This window comes from Jaculus jaculus, chromosome 14 (genome assembly GCF_020740685.1).
Source record: "Jaculus jaculus isolate mJacJac1 chromosome 14, mJacJac1.mat.Y.cur, whole genome shotgun sequence".
In the NCBI taxonomy this organism is placed as follows: Eukaryota; Metazoa; Chordata; class Mammalia; order Rodentia; family Dipodidae; genus Jaculus; species Jaculus jaculus.
This window is the reverse complement of record NC_059115.1, coordinates 4,935,864-4,954,716: the sequence shown is the minus strand read 5'-3', so window position 1 is coordinate 4,954,716 and position 18,853 is coordinate 4,935,864. Positions and strand designations below refer to the sequence as shown.

The following is an 18,853-nucleotide window of genomic DNA, read 5'->3' as shown; positions in this document are numbered from 1 at the left end:
TGACTCCACTTTGGAGTGCTAGGATTGTCTGTCTGTGCCCCTGTGAGAGGGAAGGAATGGGCATGCCAGGACCTCCAGCCACTGCACGTGAATTCCAGACGTGTGCACCACCTTGTGTATCTGGCTTACGTTGGTCCTGGGGAATCAAACCCGGCTTTGGCTTTGCAGGTAAGCCTTAACTACTAAGCCATCTCTCCAGCCCAAATTTTTGCGTTCTTTTTTATTTTATGTATTTAACCGCTAAGCTGTCTTTCTAGCCTCCACATTTTTTCATTCTTAAATATGAGTTCATGACATGAAGCCACACACAGTTATTTTAGCTTAGTATGTTTTTGTGCTTAAAAAAGAATAAAAGTGCCGGGTGTGGGGGTGCACGCCTTTAATCCCAGCACTTGTGAGGCAGAGGTAGGAGGATCACTGTGTCCAAGGTCACCTTGAGACTACATAGTGAATTTCAGGTCAGTCACCAAACTGGGGGGAAGCAACAGTAAAAAGCTTGTGCAGGGCTGGAGAGATGGCTTAGCAGTTAAGGCACTTGCCTTCAAAGCCAAAGGACCTAGGTTTGATTCTCTAGGACTCACATAAGCCAGATGCACAAGGTGGTGCATGTGACTGGAGTTCATTTGCAGTGGCTGTAGGCCCTGGCACACTCATTCTCTTTCTGTCTGATCCCCCCCCCTTCAAATAAATAAGTATAAAAAATAAATAATAAAAAAAGCTTATAGGTTGGGCGTGGTGGCACACGCCTTTAATCCCAACACTGTGGAGGCGGAGGTTAGAGGATCGCTGAGTTGAGTCCACTCTGAGACAACATAGTGAAATTCCAGGTCACCCTGGACTGGAGTAAAACCCTACCTTGAAAAACAAACAAAAAACAAAACAAAAATACTCTCATACATCTACATGGTTTTTAGGAACTTTCTCTTATCTTGTTTTCTGAGGTTAGGCCTTACTATAGGTCATCCAGACCTGGAATTTACTGTGTAGCCTTGGGCAGGCTTCTAAGTACAAAGGTATGTGCCACCCCACCCGGCTCTAACAGTTTCATGGTGTGCCCCCCCCGCTTTTTAAATCCTTTGTTTATTTTTTACTTACAAGACAGAATGGGTGCGCCAGGGCATCCAGCAAATATTCCAGACACAAGCTCTATCTTGTGCATCTGGCCTATATGGGTCCTTGGGAATTGAACCAGGGTCCTTTGGCTTTGCAGGCAGGTACCTTCATTGCAAAGCCATCCCTCCAGCCCTCACGGTGTGCTTTTATAACTGCATATATAGGCATGAGGTGTGTGTCTTCATCTACCTCCTTGCCCCCGGTCTGGAGTGTGGGCTCAAGGCTGTAAGTGCACTCCCCTTTTCCCACTGCTCGCAGCCGACTGACATCAGAATGCCCTTAGCGTTGCCCGTTGCCAGGCATACAAGGAAGGTTTGAGGTTTGGTTTTTGTTGTTTGTTTTTCCATTTATTTATTTGAGAGAGAGAATGGGCACAGCCACTGCAAATGAACTCCAGACATGTGCACCCCCTTGGGCATCTGGCTTACTTGGGTCTTGGGGAATTGAATCCTTTGGCTCCGCAGGCAAATGCCTTAACCACTAAGCCATCTCTCCAGCCCTCTTAGTAGTTTTTGAACCTGGCATAACTTAGTTTCCTCCTTCTGATAGCATTCCCAAATGGTACTGCTGATGGCTGGATCTGTTTTAAGATTTGTAAGAAGGGTCTGGAATTTTGTAATAGGCATTAAATGTCACTAGGCTGACTTGCTGTTTTGTTAGTTTTTGTTTTTCTAGGTAGGGTCTCACTCTAGCACTGGCTGACTTAGAATTCGCTATGTAGTCTCAGGTTGGCCTGAAACTCATGGCAATCCTCCTACCTCAGCCTCCTGAGTGCTGGGATTAAAGGCGTGCGCCACCATGCCCAGCTCAGGTGGGCCTGTGGCTCACTGCTGCATGCCAGGTTAGCTGGCTTGTGAGCGTCCATGCAATTATGTCTCTGCCTCCCTTTTTGCTACAAATGCCATGGGATTGCAGGCATTTACATGATAGGGCCTCTCACTGAACCTGAAACTCACAAGAAGCCCCAGGTATTCTCCTGTCCCTGCCTCCCCCTGCCCACACCAGGATTGCTCATGATTACAGATGCTTGCTGCTGTGCCCAGCGTTTACCTACATGCTTGCCTGGCAAGCACTTTACCACTGAGCTGTTGCCCCAGCCTCTGATTCTACTTAGAATGTGTCATATCTTTTACTGCTATTTGTTCTTGTCCTCAGGTTGTCCCATGTTTGGCCTGTGGTGGCCCCTTTAAGCTAGGCTTGAAGAGGACTTTTTCTTGACTTGTCCCCTTCCTCCTTCAAGCCCCTCTTTCTGGTACACTGAGGTGTTCAGGCTTCTCTTGCCCGCGCTTTGTGGCGTGCGTGTGCGTGTGCGGGGAGGCCGGAGCAGAGCGGCGGGTTTTCGAGTTCTTCCACGTGTATTGAGTGTGTGGCTGTTGCCAGCCTCTGCGGTGCCGGAGGTCTTACTCGGGCTCCTATGCCCACACCCCGAGCCCTCTCCCCAGGCCCTTGGGCTGTTCTCATACTCGACCTGCCCCGCTTTGAAATAAGCCATGGCAAAGGAGAACTGTTGTCCTGATTAGAAACCAGATCCTGACTTTCATGTACCTACTGCTACCAACGGTCATCTCCTTGACACTGTTCTTTAAAGTGTTTAGTTTATTTTCAAGCAGAGAGAAGGGTGGAAAGAGGAGAGAATGAGAATTTGAGGAGATAGATATGCTAGGACATCATGTCACTGCAAAAGAACTCCAGAAGCGTGTGCCACTTTGTGCCTCTGGCTTCTTATGGATTATTGGGGAATTGAACTTTATAAGCAAGTACCTTTAAGTACCAAGCCATCTCTCCAGCCCTTCTTTGAGACTTTTTTTTTCCTCAATTTTTATTAACATTTTCCATGATTATAAAAATTATCCCGTGGTAATACCCTCCCCCCCCCACTTTTCCCTTTGAAACTCCATTCTCCATCATATCCCCTCCCCATCTCAATCAGTCTCTTATTTTGATGTCATGATCTTTTCCTCTTATGATGGTCTTGTGTAGGTAGTGTCAGGCACTGTGAGGTCTTGGATATCCAGGCCATTTTGTGTCTGGAGGAGCATGTTGTAAGGAGTCCTACCCTTCCTTTGGCTCTTAAATTCTTTCCGCACCTCTTCCACATTAGACCCTGAGCCTTGGAAGGTGTGATCGAGATGTTACTCAGTACTCCAGTCACTTCTTTCCAGCACTATGATACCTTCTGAGTCATCCCAAGGTCACTGCCATCTGAAAAGAGAAGATTCTTTACCCAAAGTGAGAGTAGCGTTAATATAAGGGTATGAATATTAAGAGAAGTGCTTACTAGGCAGTTTGATAAGCATAGTATATACATTTTTCCAGATATCAGCAGATGTTATATCCCTAGGGCTCATGACTACTCCTGTTTTAAGTTTTCAGTATCAGGGATGTATTCCACACACATACACACACACACACCCATGGAGCAGGCCTCCATTCCAATTGGAGGGCAACTGGTTTCCACCATGACAGACATGCCACCATTGCACTCATTGGCTCGTTTGGCCTGGCTGGCCAAATATAAGGCTTGCAGTGTCCACTTTTGAGTATCTTCACTGGTGGTATCTCTTTCTCCCATTGAACTACATGTAGAATGGCTTCTTCCAGCTTTCTGTCGGCTGTTTTTGTTTTTCAAGGTAGGGTTTCACTCTAGCCCAGGCTGACATGGAATTCACTATATAATCTCAGGGTGGCCTCAAACTCACAGTGATCCTTCTACCTCAGCCTTCCCCAGTGCTGGGATTAAAGGCGTGCGCCACCACGCCCTGCCCTGTTTGAGAGTTTTAATTTGTGATATTTCTGTTCTTAGAGATAGGGACTCTTGTAGCCCATGCTGATCTTGTTTGCTCTGTAGCTAAGCCTTCCTTAAGTTGTTCACCCTCCTGCCTCTCTTCCCAGGTGCTATGATTACTGATTACTGGGGTGCACCACAGTGCCCAGCTTTTTTGACATGTCAGTGGACATAACCAGTTAGTGTGTGTATGCATTGCATATGTATATAAAATCTTATTGATCACTATTTTCTCTATTCAAGTGTTTATTCCTTAGGAAGCTTCACTCTTCAAGATAGGCAGAAGTATTTAGAATCCACTTGGGCCTCAGTGTTTGCAGGTGGATATCTTCCGACTGCAAAAAAAATCCAACTACATACAAGACTTAAACAGCCTTTACTACATTTGGGCACTAGTGAGACAAGTTAAAAGTGTAGATTGTTTTCCACTTTTCTTTACTTGATGCTTAATTTTACTGGAGTCATTAAAAGAAATATGCTTGCAATTTTAAAAAAAGCCAACTATTTCTGAGGCCAGTCTTGGTGTCCAGAGTCTTCAAGGCAATGTTAATTATAATTATGGCACATAGAACCTCCAAGCTCACTTGTCAGCAAAAGCACTGTGCTGAGCCTGGCAGAAGTCTGCCCTCGCGCTCAGAATCGCCATAAATGTACAACATATATTCCAACGAAAAACGTGGGCGAGCTGCGAACTGGGCATTGAAGTCTGGCGGAGGCGGGAGTGAGGGAAGGCGCCTCTCTCCTCAGTCACCTCGGTGGCAGTGGCAGCAGCGGGGGCGAGACTCCCCCCCCAACCTCTGCTCATGACGCCTGGCCCGGTGGCGGCGACGACAATGACAGCGCGTGTCCACCTCTTGCTGCTCCTGCTGAGGCCAGGCTACTGTGTATTAGCTCCTGCCACTGCTGGCCCTGCTGCCACTGCTGCCTGCTGGCGTCCTCTCACGCCAGACCCAGATGCCACTGCTGCTCCAGCCGCTCGCAGACATACGACGGTTACAGCCTGGCCGGATTGCGCCACCACCACCACCCTAAAATCTTCAGTATTGTGTTTGTTTGCTTTCTTGTTTGAGAGACAAAGGTTCACTAAAATGCCCAGGCCAGTGTTGAGTTTACGATCCTCCTACCATGTGCTGGCATTACAGGCCTGTCCTGCTATGCCTAGTTCCATTTATTTACCTGTGTATATTGCCAGTGAGTTTGAGGCCACTCTGAGACTACATAGTGATTCCAAGTCAGCCTGGGCTAGAGTGAGACCTGACCTCAAAAAACCAAAAAGAAGACCCTGTTCTTTGTATTTGTTCTTTGTGAGTTTTAGAGCAGGATAAATAGTACCTCTTGTGCAAAATGTAAGTAACTTGCATTGTATTTACTTATTTGCAAGCAGAGAAAGAAGAGAGAGAGACTGAGCACTATAGGGCCTCCAGCCACTGTAAAGCAACTCCAGATGCATGTACCCCTTGTGGGGTGCCTAGGTACCAGGGAAATCAACCTGGGCAAGCACCTTAACTGCTTTTTCAGGGTAGGTCTCACTCTACCTCAGGCTGACCTGGAATTCACTGTGTAGTCTCAGGGTGGCCTTAAACTCATGGCCACCTCCTACCTCTGCCTCCCGAGTGCTGGGATTAAAGGCGTGTGGAACTACACCTGGCCATATTTGCTGTTTTTTTATTTGGTAGCCTAAATTATATGGAAAGGTGTTTGAGCCTACATGAGTAACCTTGTTCTCTTCATGCCTAGGTAATGTAGTGTGTCTGTTTTGTTTTTCAAGGTAGGGTCTCACTCTAGCCCAGGCTGACCTGCAGTTCACTCTGTAGTCTCAGGGTGGTCTCGAACTCATGGTGATCTGCGTACCTCTGCCTCCCAAGTGCTGGGATTAAAGGCGTGTGCTGCCACGCCTGGCTTGTAGTGTGTCTTTTGATATGCGATCCATCTATGGCCAGCTCATCTTGAAAACATGTAAGTTGTTTTTAATTTTTTCCAGTTCTTGAAATTTATTCCCAAGAGCTTTTCTGGGAATGTGAGTGATATGAGATGCTGATTTTGAAGTGTTGACCTCGTGTAACCTGCCGATTCCCACGGGGTTGGTGCTTGCCTGGGCTGCACATTGAGAACAGGGAACCTGACATCTTTTCTCCTTTGCCTAGTGGAGTACATGCTAGGTGCCTGATGAATGACTGTTCTTGTCTAGCTCTTATTTCTGTGTCCATTTGCCTCAGGTCAGGGGAAAGCTGCTGCACACTGGTGTCTGCATAGTTTACTCATGCTGCCAGCTCCATGGGAAGCCACTAGGCCTGTTCTGCACTGCTGGGGGCTAGCCTCGTGCAGACAAGGCGTGTGCTCTGCCACTGTGCTGCACTGGCAGCCCTTTTAAAAATATTTCTTAGGCCGGGCGTAGTGGCGCACACCTTTAATCCCAGCACTGGGGAGGCAGAGGTAGGAGGATCGCCGTGAGTTCAAGGCCACCCTATGAATACAGAGTGAATTCCAGGTCAGCCTGTGCTAGACTGAGACTCTACCTCAAAAAACATAAATAAATAAATCAAGAACCCATATGTCAGTTTAGGGCTGGGGCCCTCCCCTTGGCTCAGTCTGGTTGGGCCTGGTCCAAGCCAGCCAAGGCCCAGCTTAGGGAAGAACTCGCCCACAGCTGGAAGTTCCTGGGTGGTCAGAGCTATATATGCATATTTCTTAGAGCTTGATTTGGTGACATATGGCTTTAATTCCAGCACTTAGGAGGTAAAGATAGGAGGTTTGCTGTGAGTTTGAGACTAGCCTGAGCTAGAGTGAGACCCTACCTTAAAAAAAAAAAAAGATTCTTAGACATGGTGGCACATACCTTTAATCTCAGCACTTGGGAGGTTGAGGAAGGAGGATCTCTATGAGTTCAAAGCCAGCCTGGGGCTACAAAATGAATTCCAGTTCAGCTTGGGCTAGAGTGAGGCCATATCTTAAAATAACAAACCAAAATTTATGTTGAGGGGCCGGAGAGATGACTTAGCACTTAAGGTGTATGCCTACAAAGCCTGAGGACCCAGGTTCGATTTTCCAGGTCCCACGTAAGCCAGATGCACATGGTGGCACACACATCTGGAGTTTGTTTGCAGTGGCTGGAGGTCCTGGCATGCCCATTCTCTCCCTCCCCACCCTCCACTGCCTCCCATCGCTAATAAATAAATCTTTTAAAAAATGTTCATGTTGTGACAGGGTCTGGACTGTTTTTGAAGTTGTGGACCTTCTGCCTCAGTCTCTCAAGTACTCTGGAATACCAGCTTACATGTAACTTCAAGCCTAGCACACCCCAGTCTTTTGAGTCAAGTGTTACTGTACAGTCACCCACAGTCTTGCAGCCTCTGCCGTGTGTGTGTGTGTGTGTGTGTGTGTGTCTGCCATGTTTTGGTGTTGGGTTTTTTTCCAGTTTACTTAGTAGTGGCCAGACTGAAGGCTTCCTGCTGCATTTTTCCACTATCTTGAGCATTAGCCTTGCCATCTGTGAGCAGAAAGGTCTCATCTCTTTATTATTATCCCGTGGAATGTTGCAAAACATTAAGCATGAGCTGGTTTCCTGTGGCAGAAAGTTGACTTTGATTTGTTCTTTTTGAGGTTACTGTGAGTTTATCATAACAGGTGTGCTAAAAATACTGAGTCTAGATGGAAACAGCATTTACTTAGCAGCATGAACAAGAATGCGCAGTCTTAGCCGGGAGCAGGAAAACATGGACGTCACCTCAAGATGAGTGTACTGATCTGAGGATCCTTGGTGATCTTGACTTGCTCAGTCTGTTCCACTTAAGCTGTGGAAAAGTACATTGGTCATATTTGAAACTCAGAGATGAAGTTAAAAGAGACAGAAAGAGACCAAACATTTTTGGAGCACCTGCAATTTGCCACATCTACTAGCTGGGAATCATCAGAGGAAGAATTTGACTCTTGCCAGTGGAAAACAGTAAACACTGATAGTATCAGCCTTTGTGAAGAAAGCCTTAGCAGAGGGCCATAGAAAACTCCCTTGAGCTGAGTGGCAGCGCACACCTTTAATCCCAGTGCTTGGGAGGCAGAGATCGTAGGATCGCCATGAGTTCGAGGCCACCTGCGAAGCCTAAGGACTTCAATTCTGGTTCAATTCTCCAGGTCCCATGTAAGCCAGATGCACATGGTGTCACATGCATCTGGAGTTTGTTTGCAGTGGCTGGAGGCACTGGCATGCCCATTCTCACTCCCTCTCTCTGTCTCTAATAATTAAAAAAAATAATAAATAAAACTTAGGGGGAAAGCCAATGACGTTGAACCCTGGAGTTTGAAGCCAGTCTTTCTTTCTCCTTGTAAATAAATACTTAAAATTCTTATTTTTTGAGGCAGGTTCTTATTTATTCCATTTTGCTGATAAGAGGACTGAGTCAGAGAGTTTAAACAATTTGTCCAAGGTTACACAACTTGTAGGTGGCAAGAATCAAGTTTGGGGAGGGAGGGTGTTACCATGGGATATTGTTTATAATCATGGAAGTTGTTAATTAAAAAAATTTTGAAAAGAAAAATAAAGAGTCAAGTTTTGAACTAGGTAGTCCAGTTCCAGAGTTTTGTTTGTTTGACACAGGGTCTCATGCTGTAGCCCAGGCTCTCCTGAACTCATGGCAGTCTGCCTGCTATGCCTTTAAATAGTGACTGTGATTACAGGTGTGAAACAGCCCAGTTAGGTTTATAACTTTTTCTTTTCCTATTTGACAAATTCCATTAATTGTAAACAATATCCCATGGTAATTCCCCCCTCCCCCCACTTTGCCCTTTGAAACTCCACTCTCCATCATATCCCCTCCCCATCTCAATCAGTCTCTTTTATTTTGATGTCATGATCTTTTCCTCCTATCATGAAGGTCTTGTGTAGGTAGTGTCAGGCACTGTGAGGTCTTCGATATCCAGGCCATTTTGTGTCTGGAGGAGCATGTTGTAAGGAGTCCTACCCTTCCTTTGGCCCTTAACATTCTTTCTACCACCTCTTCCGCATTAGACCCTGAGCCTTGGAAGGTGTGATAGAGATATTGCAGTATTGTCTGTCACTTCTTTCCAGCACCACGGTGCCTTCTGAATCATCCCCAAAGTCACTGCCATCTGAAAAGAGAAGGTTCTCTAGCCAAAAGTGAGAGTAGCATTAACATATGGGTATGAACATTAAGAGAAGTGCTTACTGGGCACAGTTTGATGAGCATAGGATATACATTTATCCAGACAGCAGTAGACATTACACCCCTAGGGCTCATGACTACCCCTGTTGTAGGTTTTCAGTATCAGGGATGTGTTCCCTCCCATGGAGCGGGCCTCTAGTCCAGTTAGAGGCAGTTTGTTTCCACCATGACAAATGTGACACTACTGCACCCATTGGCTCACTTGGCCTGGTTGGCCAAATATAAGGCTTACACTGTCCACTGTTGGGTATCTTCACTGGTGATTTCTCTCTCTCCCATTGAACTGCATGCAAAATGGCTTTTTCCAGCTTTCTCTCAGCTGGTCTACATGGAAGAAGTTTTCACCTCAGCCCCAGCCAGGTTTCTCAGTGACCTTGCAGCCCAAATATGTGGAGTCTTCAGCAATAGGGTATTACCATCGTATTCCTGGTGGGAAACCAAGGGCCTATGCAATGGCCTATAATGTTTGGGGGGCATCAGGGACTTCCTTGGCCAACAACTCACTGGAAGGCATCCCATCCCTGGCACTGAAAATTTTCTAGTAACAATATATGGCTCCTGAGTGTTCCATTGTCCAAAAAAGCAGGCTTCCATATGATTCATTTATATCCTCTTAGATTTTGATTAGCCCTCCCTCCACCTTTTCTTTACTCAATCTCTTCCCCTGACCTCACTTTGGGTCCTTTCACCCCCATTAATCTATTCTACTTACACCAGGGCCTCCAGCTGCTGCAAACAAACTCCAGACACATGTGCCACCTTGTGGATCTGGCTTATGTGGGTCCTTGGGAATCATACTTGGGTCCTTTAGCTTTGCAGGCAAGTGCCTTAACTGGCAAGCCATCTCTCCAGTCTGAGGACTGTTTTATGTTTGAGTTTGGTTTTGATTTTTTGAGGTAGGGTCTCGTTCTAGCCCAGGCTGATCTGGAACTCAATCTGTAGTCTGAGACTGGCCTCAAACTCATAGAGGTACTCCTACCTCTATGCGGCTCCAAGGACTCTTGTAACCTCCTTTCTTTTCGCCTTTCCTAGTGCTCCTGAAGTTCCGTACGGATAAAGGGCGCGATCCTGGTTCTGACACCCAAAGCGAGGATGCCGAGTTGCTGCTGCAGAATCGGAACGATGTGCTTGACTCGCTGGGCGTCAGTCCTGACCTGCTTCCTGACGACTTTGTCAGGTTGGTGTCGTTGCTTGCCCCAGCCCACGAGCCCAGCGTGTGAACGTGTGCTCTGAGTGTTCGCCTTTATGGAGACACGGGGATCTAAGGAGGACCCCCTCCCCACCTGCCGCATTCTGCCGGCTATGTGGACCACCGCCCCTCGTCTGGTGTGACAGTTCCTGAAAGCTGGTGAGGTGCAGGTTTTGGTTTGGGCAGCACGTAAGGGTGTTCGTACTCACAGGCGTCAGCCTCACGGCTGCGTGAGCTCTGCTAACCCGTCCTGTACCTTTTGTTTCCCCTGTCTGCACGTGGTCCTGTGTGGGCCTGCCTCTGCGTCACCCCGTGATTTCTTCACACCTGTCCGCTGTGGTGCAGTGGCACAGCCTGTCAAAGCAGACGGCGGCTTGCTGTGTTGGGCTTTGGTTGTGCGGGGTGTGCTGAAGGATGTCACCTTGTCTCGTACACTGTGACCCAGCACGTGTGTTCACGTGCAGCTGCAGGTTCATTTAGTGGAAGGGGGCTTGCTGTGCCCCAGAGTGGTGCACGCCTCTGATCCCAGCGCTGGCGAGACAGGTAGGGGCATCACTGTGAGCTGGAGGCCAGCCTGGAACTACAGAGTGAGTGCCAGGTCAGCCTCGCTAGAGTGAGCCCCTACCTCACTTTAAAAAAAAGTGGTGATTGGTCACTTGGTAGTTATTGCCACTTCGTTGTCCCTTTGGAGCCTATTAATTTACACCTCCATCAACAGAGATTTTGCGTTCTGGTCCTTGGGCACTGGGGAGCTTTCACGTTGGGGTCCAGTCTTGTTTTCATACAGGTTGAGTTGAAACTTCGTGTGTAGAAGACCAGAGGGCTGTGAATGAATCTCACCCGGGCAGCTGTGGTGCCACGTGCTCGCTCTGGGCCTAGTCCGCGGCCCTGTGCCCCAGGTGTGGCACTAACCGTGGTAGTGACAGCCATTCTCTGTAGCTCTCACAGCTCAGTCTTCATCCTCATGGCAGTTTTGTGGGTGAGGAAACTGACGCACAGAGAAGTGGATGACCGTCTGACGGTGCAGCATTAGCCCCCATTATTGAAGTTAGCAACAGGCTCAGGAAGCGGTGGCCCTCTGCCAGCGTTACTTTGCTCTTTGTTCTGTCGGTGCTGGGTTCTAAGTAACAGTTTTGCAAGTGCTACCTTCATAAGCATGTGCCATCACGACCAGCTCTGCCCAAGATTTTTTAAAAAATTTTTTTGTTCATTTTTTTTTTATTAATTTATTTGAGAGTGATAGAGAGAGAGAAAGAGACCGAGAGAGATTGAGAATGGGTGCACCAGGGCTTCCAGCCTCTGCAAACGAACTCCAGATGCATGTGCCCCCTTGTGCATCTGGCTAACGTGGGTCCTGGGGAACCAAGCCTCGAACCAGGGTCCTTAGGCTTCACAGGCAAGCACTTAACCGCTAAGCCATCTCTCCAGCCCTGCTCATTTGTTTTTATGTGACCTTTTTTTGTATGTGTATATGCATGTTAATTACTATGTGTGTGGGTGCATATGTGTATGCTGGTTCATGTGTGTGTACATGTGGAGGTCAGCGATTGATTTTAATTGTGTGTGAGTGTACATACATACATACATACATATATTATTTATTTATTTGCAAGTACAGAGACAGACACAGAAAGGGCATGCCAGGGCCTTCATCCCCTACAAATGAACTCCAGATGCATTTGCCATTTTGTACATCTTGGCTTTATGTGGGTCCTGGGGAATTGAACCCGGAACCTTAGGTTTTGCAGGTAAGCACCTTCACTGCTGAGCCATCTCTGCAGCCCTTGAGTATCTTCTTTAATTGCACTCCACTTTATGACACAGGCCTCTCATTTGAACCCAGAGCTTACATGTTCAGCTAATGTAACTAGCCAGCTAGGCTTAGGGATCTTGTCTCTTCCTGTTGAGTACTGGTATACAGGCAGGTCACCATGCCTACCTGGTATTTACATGGGTGCTGGGGATCTGAATTCAGGTTCTCATGCTTGCATGGTTACTGATTGATAGTTTGAATAAATGGCCCCCAATATATTCAGAGTTTTATTAGTTTGTAGTTTGGATCTGCAGCCACCTGGCTGGAGAAGGTGTCACTGGGCAGATCTTAAGGTGTGGTGGTGGGCCAAAAATCCCAGTCTAGGGCATGGTGACACATGCCTTTAATCCCCGCACTCATCACCAAGAGTTCAAGGCTGCCTTGAGACTCATAATGAATTTCAGGTCAGCCTAGGGTAGACCTATCTTGGGGCAGGGGAAATCCATTCAACAAGTATACAAAGTGTGCCTAGCTGCAGTGCCTGAAGTGTGCTGTGTGGTTGTGGCTTTTGGGCTTGTGGGTTGTGGCTTCTCTCTCTGTGATTGGACTTGTGAAAGTAGGGCCAGCTTCTGCCAGTATGGAACTTCTCCTAGATCTGTAAGCTTCAATACCTGCATGACTGTGCCTGGTCTGGAATGGAAGTTCATCTCTGCAAATCTGAAGCTATCTGCTACAAAAATTGGTACTGGGAGTGGGGTGAGCCTGACCATGTGGAGTTTGGAACTTTTGTTTTCTGGACTATTCTGATGAGAATTTGATAATGCTAAGTGCAGAGAGGATTGAACTTGGAGGTTACGAGGTTTCTAAGGGGAAGGAAAGACTACAGAGGACTTTGGAACTGGGCTACTGGCATAAGGCTAGCTGCCATTTGCTACCCAGGCCTAGAGAGTTTGATCAAGGTTAAATTTGTAATGGACTGATGTGCTTGGTTAAAGATTCTGGACTAAGAGATTTAAAGTTTTAATTTAGAAAACCTCAAGCAAGAGACTGGTGTTAGGTTACTGAAGCTGCTATTGTTGACACATTAGCAATGTTAAGGAAGATGGCCCACCTGCTTTACAGTAAAACAATGGAGAGATGTCGGGTGTAGTGGTGCATGCCATTAATCCCATCACCAGGGCCACCCTGAGACTACATAGAATTCCAGGTCAGCCACAAACACACTTTTATAGACACACACTCACACATGGAAATAATCCCATATACACACACACACACACACACACACACACTCCCATGAGAGACACACCTATCAGAGACTCAAACATAGTTTGTGGTTAACAAATGGAACCTAGTGAATGCCACCCTCCGTATTTTGTAAACTGTAGGGTGCTGAGGATGTACCTCAGTTGGAAGAGTGTTTGCCTAGCATGCGCCGAGCACTGAGCGTCCACCCCCAGCACTGCATAAACGCAGCATGGTGGCGCAAGCCTATAATCCCAGCACTTGGGAGGCAGAAGGATCACAAATTCAAGGTCACTGTTGGCTACATAGTGAAGTCAAGACCAGCCTGGGCTACATGGGACCCTGTCTCAAAAAAACTTGGGCATCTGGGGAGATAGCTCGGGGGTTAAAGGTATTTGCCTGCAAAGCCTAATGACCTATGTCCTATTCCCCAGTACCCACATAAAGCCAAATGTAGAAAGTGGCACATGCAGTTGGAGTTCGTTTGCAGTGGCCGGAGACCCTGATGTACCCGTTCTGTGTCCTATCTCTACTTTAAAATATCCCCTTTTATTCTTTCTCTCCAACATTTTCTTCCTGAACTGTCTTCCTGCATTCCATCAATGCACTTTCAGGATCCTTTAGAATGGCTCCCCTCTCTGAAAGTGACTCTCTTAACTGCCGTATTTCTACACCCCTGTTCAGTGAGAAGCAGTTAAAGACTGACCAGTCACCACCCTCTTTCATCTAACAGCAGTTAGTGTCTTCTTGAGAGAGAGGGAAGTCAGGTGGGCATGGTGACGCATGCCTTTAATCCCAGCACTCAGGAGGCAGAGGTAGAGGAGCGCTGAGAGTTTGAGGCCAGCCTGAGACTACACAGTGAATTCCAGGTCAGTCTGGGCTAAAGTGAGATGGCCCTACCTTGAAAAACCAAAACTACACGTAAATATACATACATACATACATACATACATACATATATCTATTTCTTTAATTGTGATGGAGGGCAGGAGAAATGGCTCTATGGTTAAGGCACTTACCTGCAAAGCCTAACAACCTGGATTTAACTGCCCAGTACCCACGTAAAGCCAGTTGCACAAAGTGGTGCATGCATCTGGAATTCCTTTGTAGTGGCAGGAGGCCCTGGCATGTCCATTCTTATTCTCTCTCTCTCCACTTGCAAATAAGTAATAAATTTGTTTAAATGTGATGGAAAATTAGTTTCTCCTCAAAGTCATTAAATAATCAGTAATTAGGATGAACCTAGGCTTGGCAGCACTTGTAATCTCTCTCTCTCTCTCTCTTTCTAGCTCTAATAAGTAAATAAATAATCTTTTTTTACAAAAAGGTATTTCAGAGTAGAGTTTATGTGTTTGAAATACTGCCATTGACAGAGTCCTTGGCTCTGGCCCCGCCCTATTTTGGCTCCCCTCAGCACACTTGCTACCCCCTGTTCTCCCCAGGGTCCCCCGCACAGTCACTCAAAGGTCAACAGCAGGCTGTCTCGTGACTGCTCCTGGGCACGGGAAGCAAACAAGCTCCTGAGCACTCACTGGGTCTTCACGTACAGTGGTGCAGAGCCAGGTCAACAAGGATGGGTCCTGGCCAGATCCCACCTTCCGCTTGGCTTTGTAAACAAAGCTTTATTGGAACCGCCCCAGCCCGGCAGTCTGCGGCTGCTTTCATGCTTCAGTGGTAGAGCTGGACCACTGCGGCCGAGAGCTGCGATCTGCACAGCTGAAAATCTCTCTCTGGCCCTTCATGCAATGCGTGCTGACCTCTGGCCAACCTGCTGTACAGCATGAGGGTCTGGGCTTGGACCCCCAGCACCCACATAATGCCAGGCAGGCGTAGCAACCCACCTCTAATGCCAGTGCTCAGAAGGCAGAGAGAGGGCATCCCTGAGGCAAGTCTGCTAGCTGAACTGATGGGCTCTGGGTTCAAGTGAGAGATTGGGTCTCAATAAATAAGGTGGAGAGCAACTGAAGAAGACGTCCAATGTCAGCCTACGGCCCCCCAAACATGGCACGCCCACACACCCCACTTATTAACAAGCATACACACCACACACAAAATAAAATAGTTCTAACAAGAGTCATGGTGGTGCCCATCTTTAATCCCAGCACTTGGGAGGGAGAAGTAGGAGGAGGATCATTGTGAGTTCAAAGTCAGCTTGGGACTAAAGAGTAAGTGCCAGGTCAGGCTGGGCTAGAGTGAGACCCTATCTCAAAAACGGAAAAAAAAATAATAATAGTAAAGAAAGAGCTCTAAGAACAAGTGCCCTGAGTTCACAGCCTGGCTCTGCCACAAAGTGGTCACGTGACCTCACAGAAGCCCCACAGACCTGGGTTTGAGGGCCTGCTTAGTATTACCCTGGCCTTGCCCCACCAGGCAGCACATGGCATACCTTGTCCTGGTCGGCCACAGAGAGAGCACTGTGCAGCGGCAGCACCACCCAGCGCTGGGTGTGGCTGGCATAGGCCTGGGCGGCGTCCAGTACGGCGCTGATCTCCGCCATGCCACTCAGGAAGACCAGGAGGTCTCCTCGCTCCTCAGGAGGGTACTTCTTGTCGATGGCCTCCAGCGCCCTCAGGAAAGGCCGGGGGTCCAGCTTCTCTGATTTGGATGCTGTGGGCTCCACTTCCTGAGGCTGGTACACGACCTGTAAGACAGCGCCAGGGGCCCTGTTATGCCAGCAGGACGACACAGTGGGGAACACAGGCTGGCACAAAAGACTCACAGCAGACAGCGCACGCAGAGCAGGGAACTTTTGGAGCATGCAATAAAAAGACAAAGTGGGCTGGGGAGATGGCTCAGTGGTTAAGGAACACTTGCTTGCAAAGCCTGCTGACCAGGGCTCAGTTTCCCAGTACCCACATAAAGCCAGATGCACAGTGACACATGCATCTGCAGTTCATTTGCAGTGGCAGGAGGCTCTGACACACCCATACACAGTCTCTTTCTCTCTCTCTCTCTCTCTCTCTCTCTCTCTTTTTCTCAAGTAAATAAACAACTCCAAGTGGTAACAGGAAGGCCTCTGAGTGCTGGCAATGCTTGAATTTTGAAAATATGGGTGCTGGCTACAAAGACATATTCAACTTATGAAAATTAATTGTATAGCACACTCTTCTGCATGATAACTTCAATGAGACCAAAAAAAAAAAAAAAGTTCAAATGGTAGAAAGCCGTTGAAAATACTTCTTGGGACACATCCTGCTTTTTACTTCATGACTGCTTAGGAGACAGATTCAAAGGCATGTAGAGGGTGAGGGAGATGGCTCAGTGGTTAAAAGTGTCTGCTTGCAAACCATGCCAGCTCAGGTTTGATTCTCCAGTACCCACATAAAGCCATGTGCATGCATGACCTTGTGCATCTGGCTTATGTGGGTCTGAGGAGTTGAACTTGGGTCCTCAGGCTTTGCAGGCAAATGCCATAACTGCTAAGTCATCTCTTTAGCTATTTTTTTCAAGTTAAGATGGCCCGGCGGTTACAAGCACTTGCTTGCAAAGGCATGTAAAGCTGGAAACTACCAAGGTCAAGGAAGTCCTCCCGGAAGCTGTGCCACAGACAGAGACAAGTCCCACTGATTTTTCGGTTGTAGGTGTTCTGAAGGAGGCAGAGGTAGGAGGATCGCTATGAGTCCGAGGCCAGCCTGAGACTACAGAGTGCATTCCAGGTCAGCGAGGGCTAGAGCGAGACCCTACCTCAAAAATCCTCCCCATCCTCAAAAAATCTATAGCTCCCACCATACAACATCCAGCCCAAAAGTTCAAGGTTGCTGACTATGAGAACCCAGCGCTGCAAGGTGGCCGAGCCACAAGAAGGGAGGTGCTGAGCCTCGGGATGACCATACAGCGCAGAGCTGCCTCCCAGCCCAGAATGGCCAGACGTCACAGGACAGAAACCCTTTGTTAGACCTTTAATTCCTGCGTGTCTCTGCACTGGGATGCAGTGCTCACTGGACCCAAGACTCAGCACGTAGCGTGGTGCAGACGTGCAGAGAACAGCAGCTTCCACAAGAAACGGCCGAAGTGGAGAGCAGGGCTGGAGAGACAGCTTAGCGGTTAAACGCTTTCCTGTGAAGCCTAAGGACCCCAGTTTGAGGCTCAATTCTCCAGGACTCACATTAGCCAGATGCACAAGGGGGTGCACGCACTTGGAGTTGTTTGCAGTGACCAGAGGTCCTGGCGCACCCATTCTCTCTCTGCCTCTTTCTGTCTGTTCCTCTCAAATAAATAAATAAATAAGAACAAAAAATTTTTGTTTTAATCACAAACAATTGTACTGAAATGAAAAGGCAACAATTACTAAAAGACACCACAGAGAACAGATGGCAGCTCTCAGTTAAGCGGCAAGGGATGCAACACAAAACTCCCACAAGCACTGGGACTTCCACGCCTTTAATCCCAGCACTGGGGAGGCAGAGGGAGGAGGATTACCGTGAGCTCGAGGCCAGCCTGAGACTACACAGTGGATTGCAGGTCAGCCTGCGCTACAGTGAGACTCTACCTGAAAACATCAAAATCAAAACAAAACAAAACAAAAATCCTACAACGACCCACATCAAAACCTAAAAATACCTTAAAACGAAGAATTATGCAGAAGGCTAGCACATAACCTTCAGAAAGAGGATCTCCTACAACAAAAAAAACGAAGTGAATCTCCAAATGGCCAACACATGCATGAGAAGGCCACCACAGAGAAGCGCCGAGGAGGCTGGACTCGGAGCACTCATGAGGCTCCAGCAGGACTGCTGGAAGGGAGGGAGGAAGGGAAGAGCGGAGGGAAGGTAGTTGGGGAGGAAGGAAGAAGGAAGGGAGGGAGGGAGGAAGGGAAGGTGGGTGGCTAGGCAGAGTGTCAACTTATTCAATAAGACACTTGCCTAAAACTCCTAATGACCTGGGTAACCCAGGTTCAATTTCCCAGTACCCACAAGAACTTGGATGTATGGGGTGGAAAGTGCATCTGGAATTCTTTTGTAGCAGCTGGAATCCCTGGCATGCCCATACTCATTCTATGTCTCTGCTTAACACATAAACAAAATTTTTAAAAAGACTCAAGCTAGAGAGATGGCTTAACAGATCCAAAGGATATCTGCCTCTTTCTATCTTAAATCAATAAATTTTTAAAATTCAAACAAACAAAAAAACCCAACAAGTTGTACTGGAGAGATTGCTAAGCAGTTAAGGTGCTTATCTCCAAGCCCAAGGATCAGAGTTCAATCCCCCTGTATCCCTACAAAAGCAGATGCACTGGATGACACATGAATCTGGAGTTCATTTGCAGTGGACGGAGGCCCTGATGCGGCCATTCTGCATGTCAGCACACATCTTTAATCCCTGCTTTCAGAGACAGACGTAGGAGGATCTCTGTGAGGTCAAGGCAAGCATGTAAGTACACAGTGAATTCCAAGTGAGCCTGGGCTAGAGTGAGACCCTACCAAAACAAAACAAACAAACAAAACAAATAACCTAACAACAACAACAAAAATAGGGAGACCTAAATATTTGCCCGGTGTGGTGGTGCGGAGATGGTGGAAGACTGATGAAGAACTCAGGGCCACCTTCAGCTACATCAGGAGCTCCCAAGCTCATCGGGGCTTATGAGAACC

At 47.6% G+C, this 18,853-nt stretch overlaps 1 protein-coding gene and 1 long non-coding RNA gene across 3 annotated transcripts in view; one reads left to right on the top strand and one right to left on the bottom strand.

The window, feature by feature from the left end:
- LOC123454701 overlaps positions 1-18,853 on the top strand; it is a 54,930-nt gene that overhangs the window by 25,943 nt on the left and 10,134 nt on the right. For both annotated transcript variants that reach the window (XR_006633444.1, XR_006633445.1), the window contains exon 4: positions 10,108-10,252. This is a non-coding gene — a long non-coding RNA (uncharacterized LOC123454701). The remainder of the gene's footprint in view (positions 1-10,107; positions 10,253-18,853) is intronic.
- LOC123454697 (probable ATP-dependent RNA helicase DHX34) overlaps positions 3,256-18,853 on the bottom strand; it is a 45,813-nt gene continuing 30,215 nt past the window's right edge. The window contains exons 4-5 of the mRNA XM_045133556.1: positions 15,649-15,903; positions 3,256-3,315 (exon numbers count right to left, since the gene is read on the bottom strand). Of these exons, the coding sequence (XP_044989491.1) occupies positions 3,295-3,315; positions 15,649-15,903 (276 nt within the window). The 3' untranslated portion in view covers positions 3,256-3,294. The remainder of the gene's footprint in view (positions 3,316-15,648; positions 15,904-18,853) is intronic.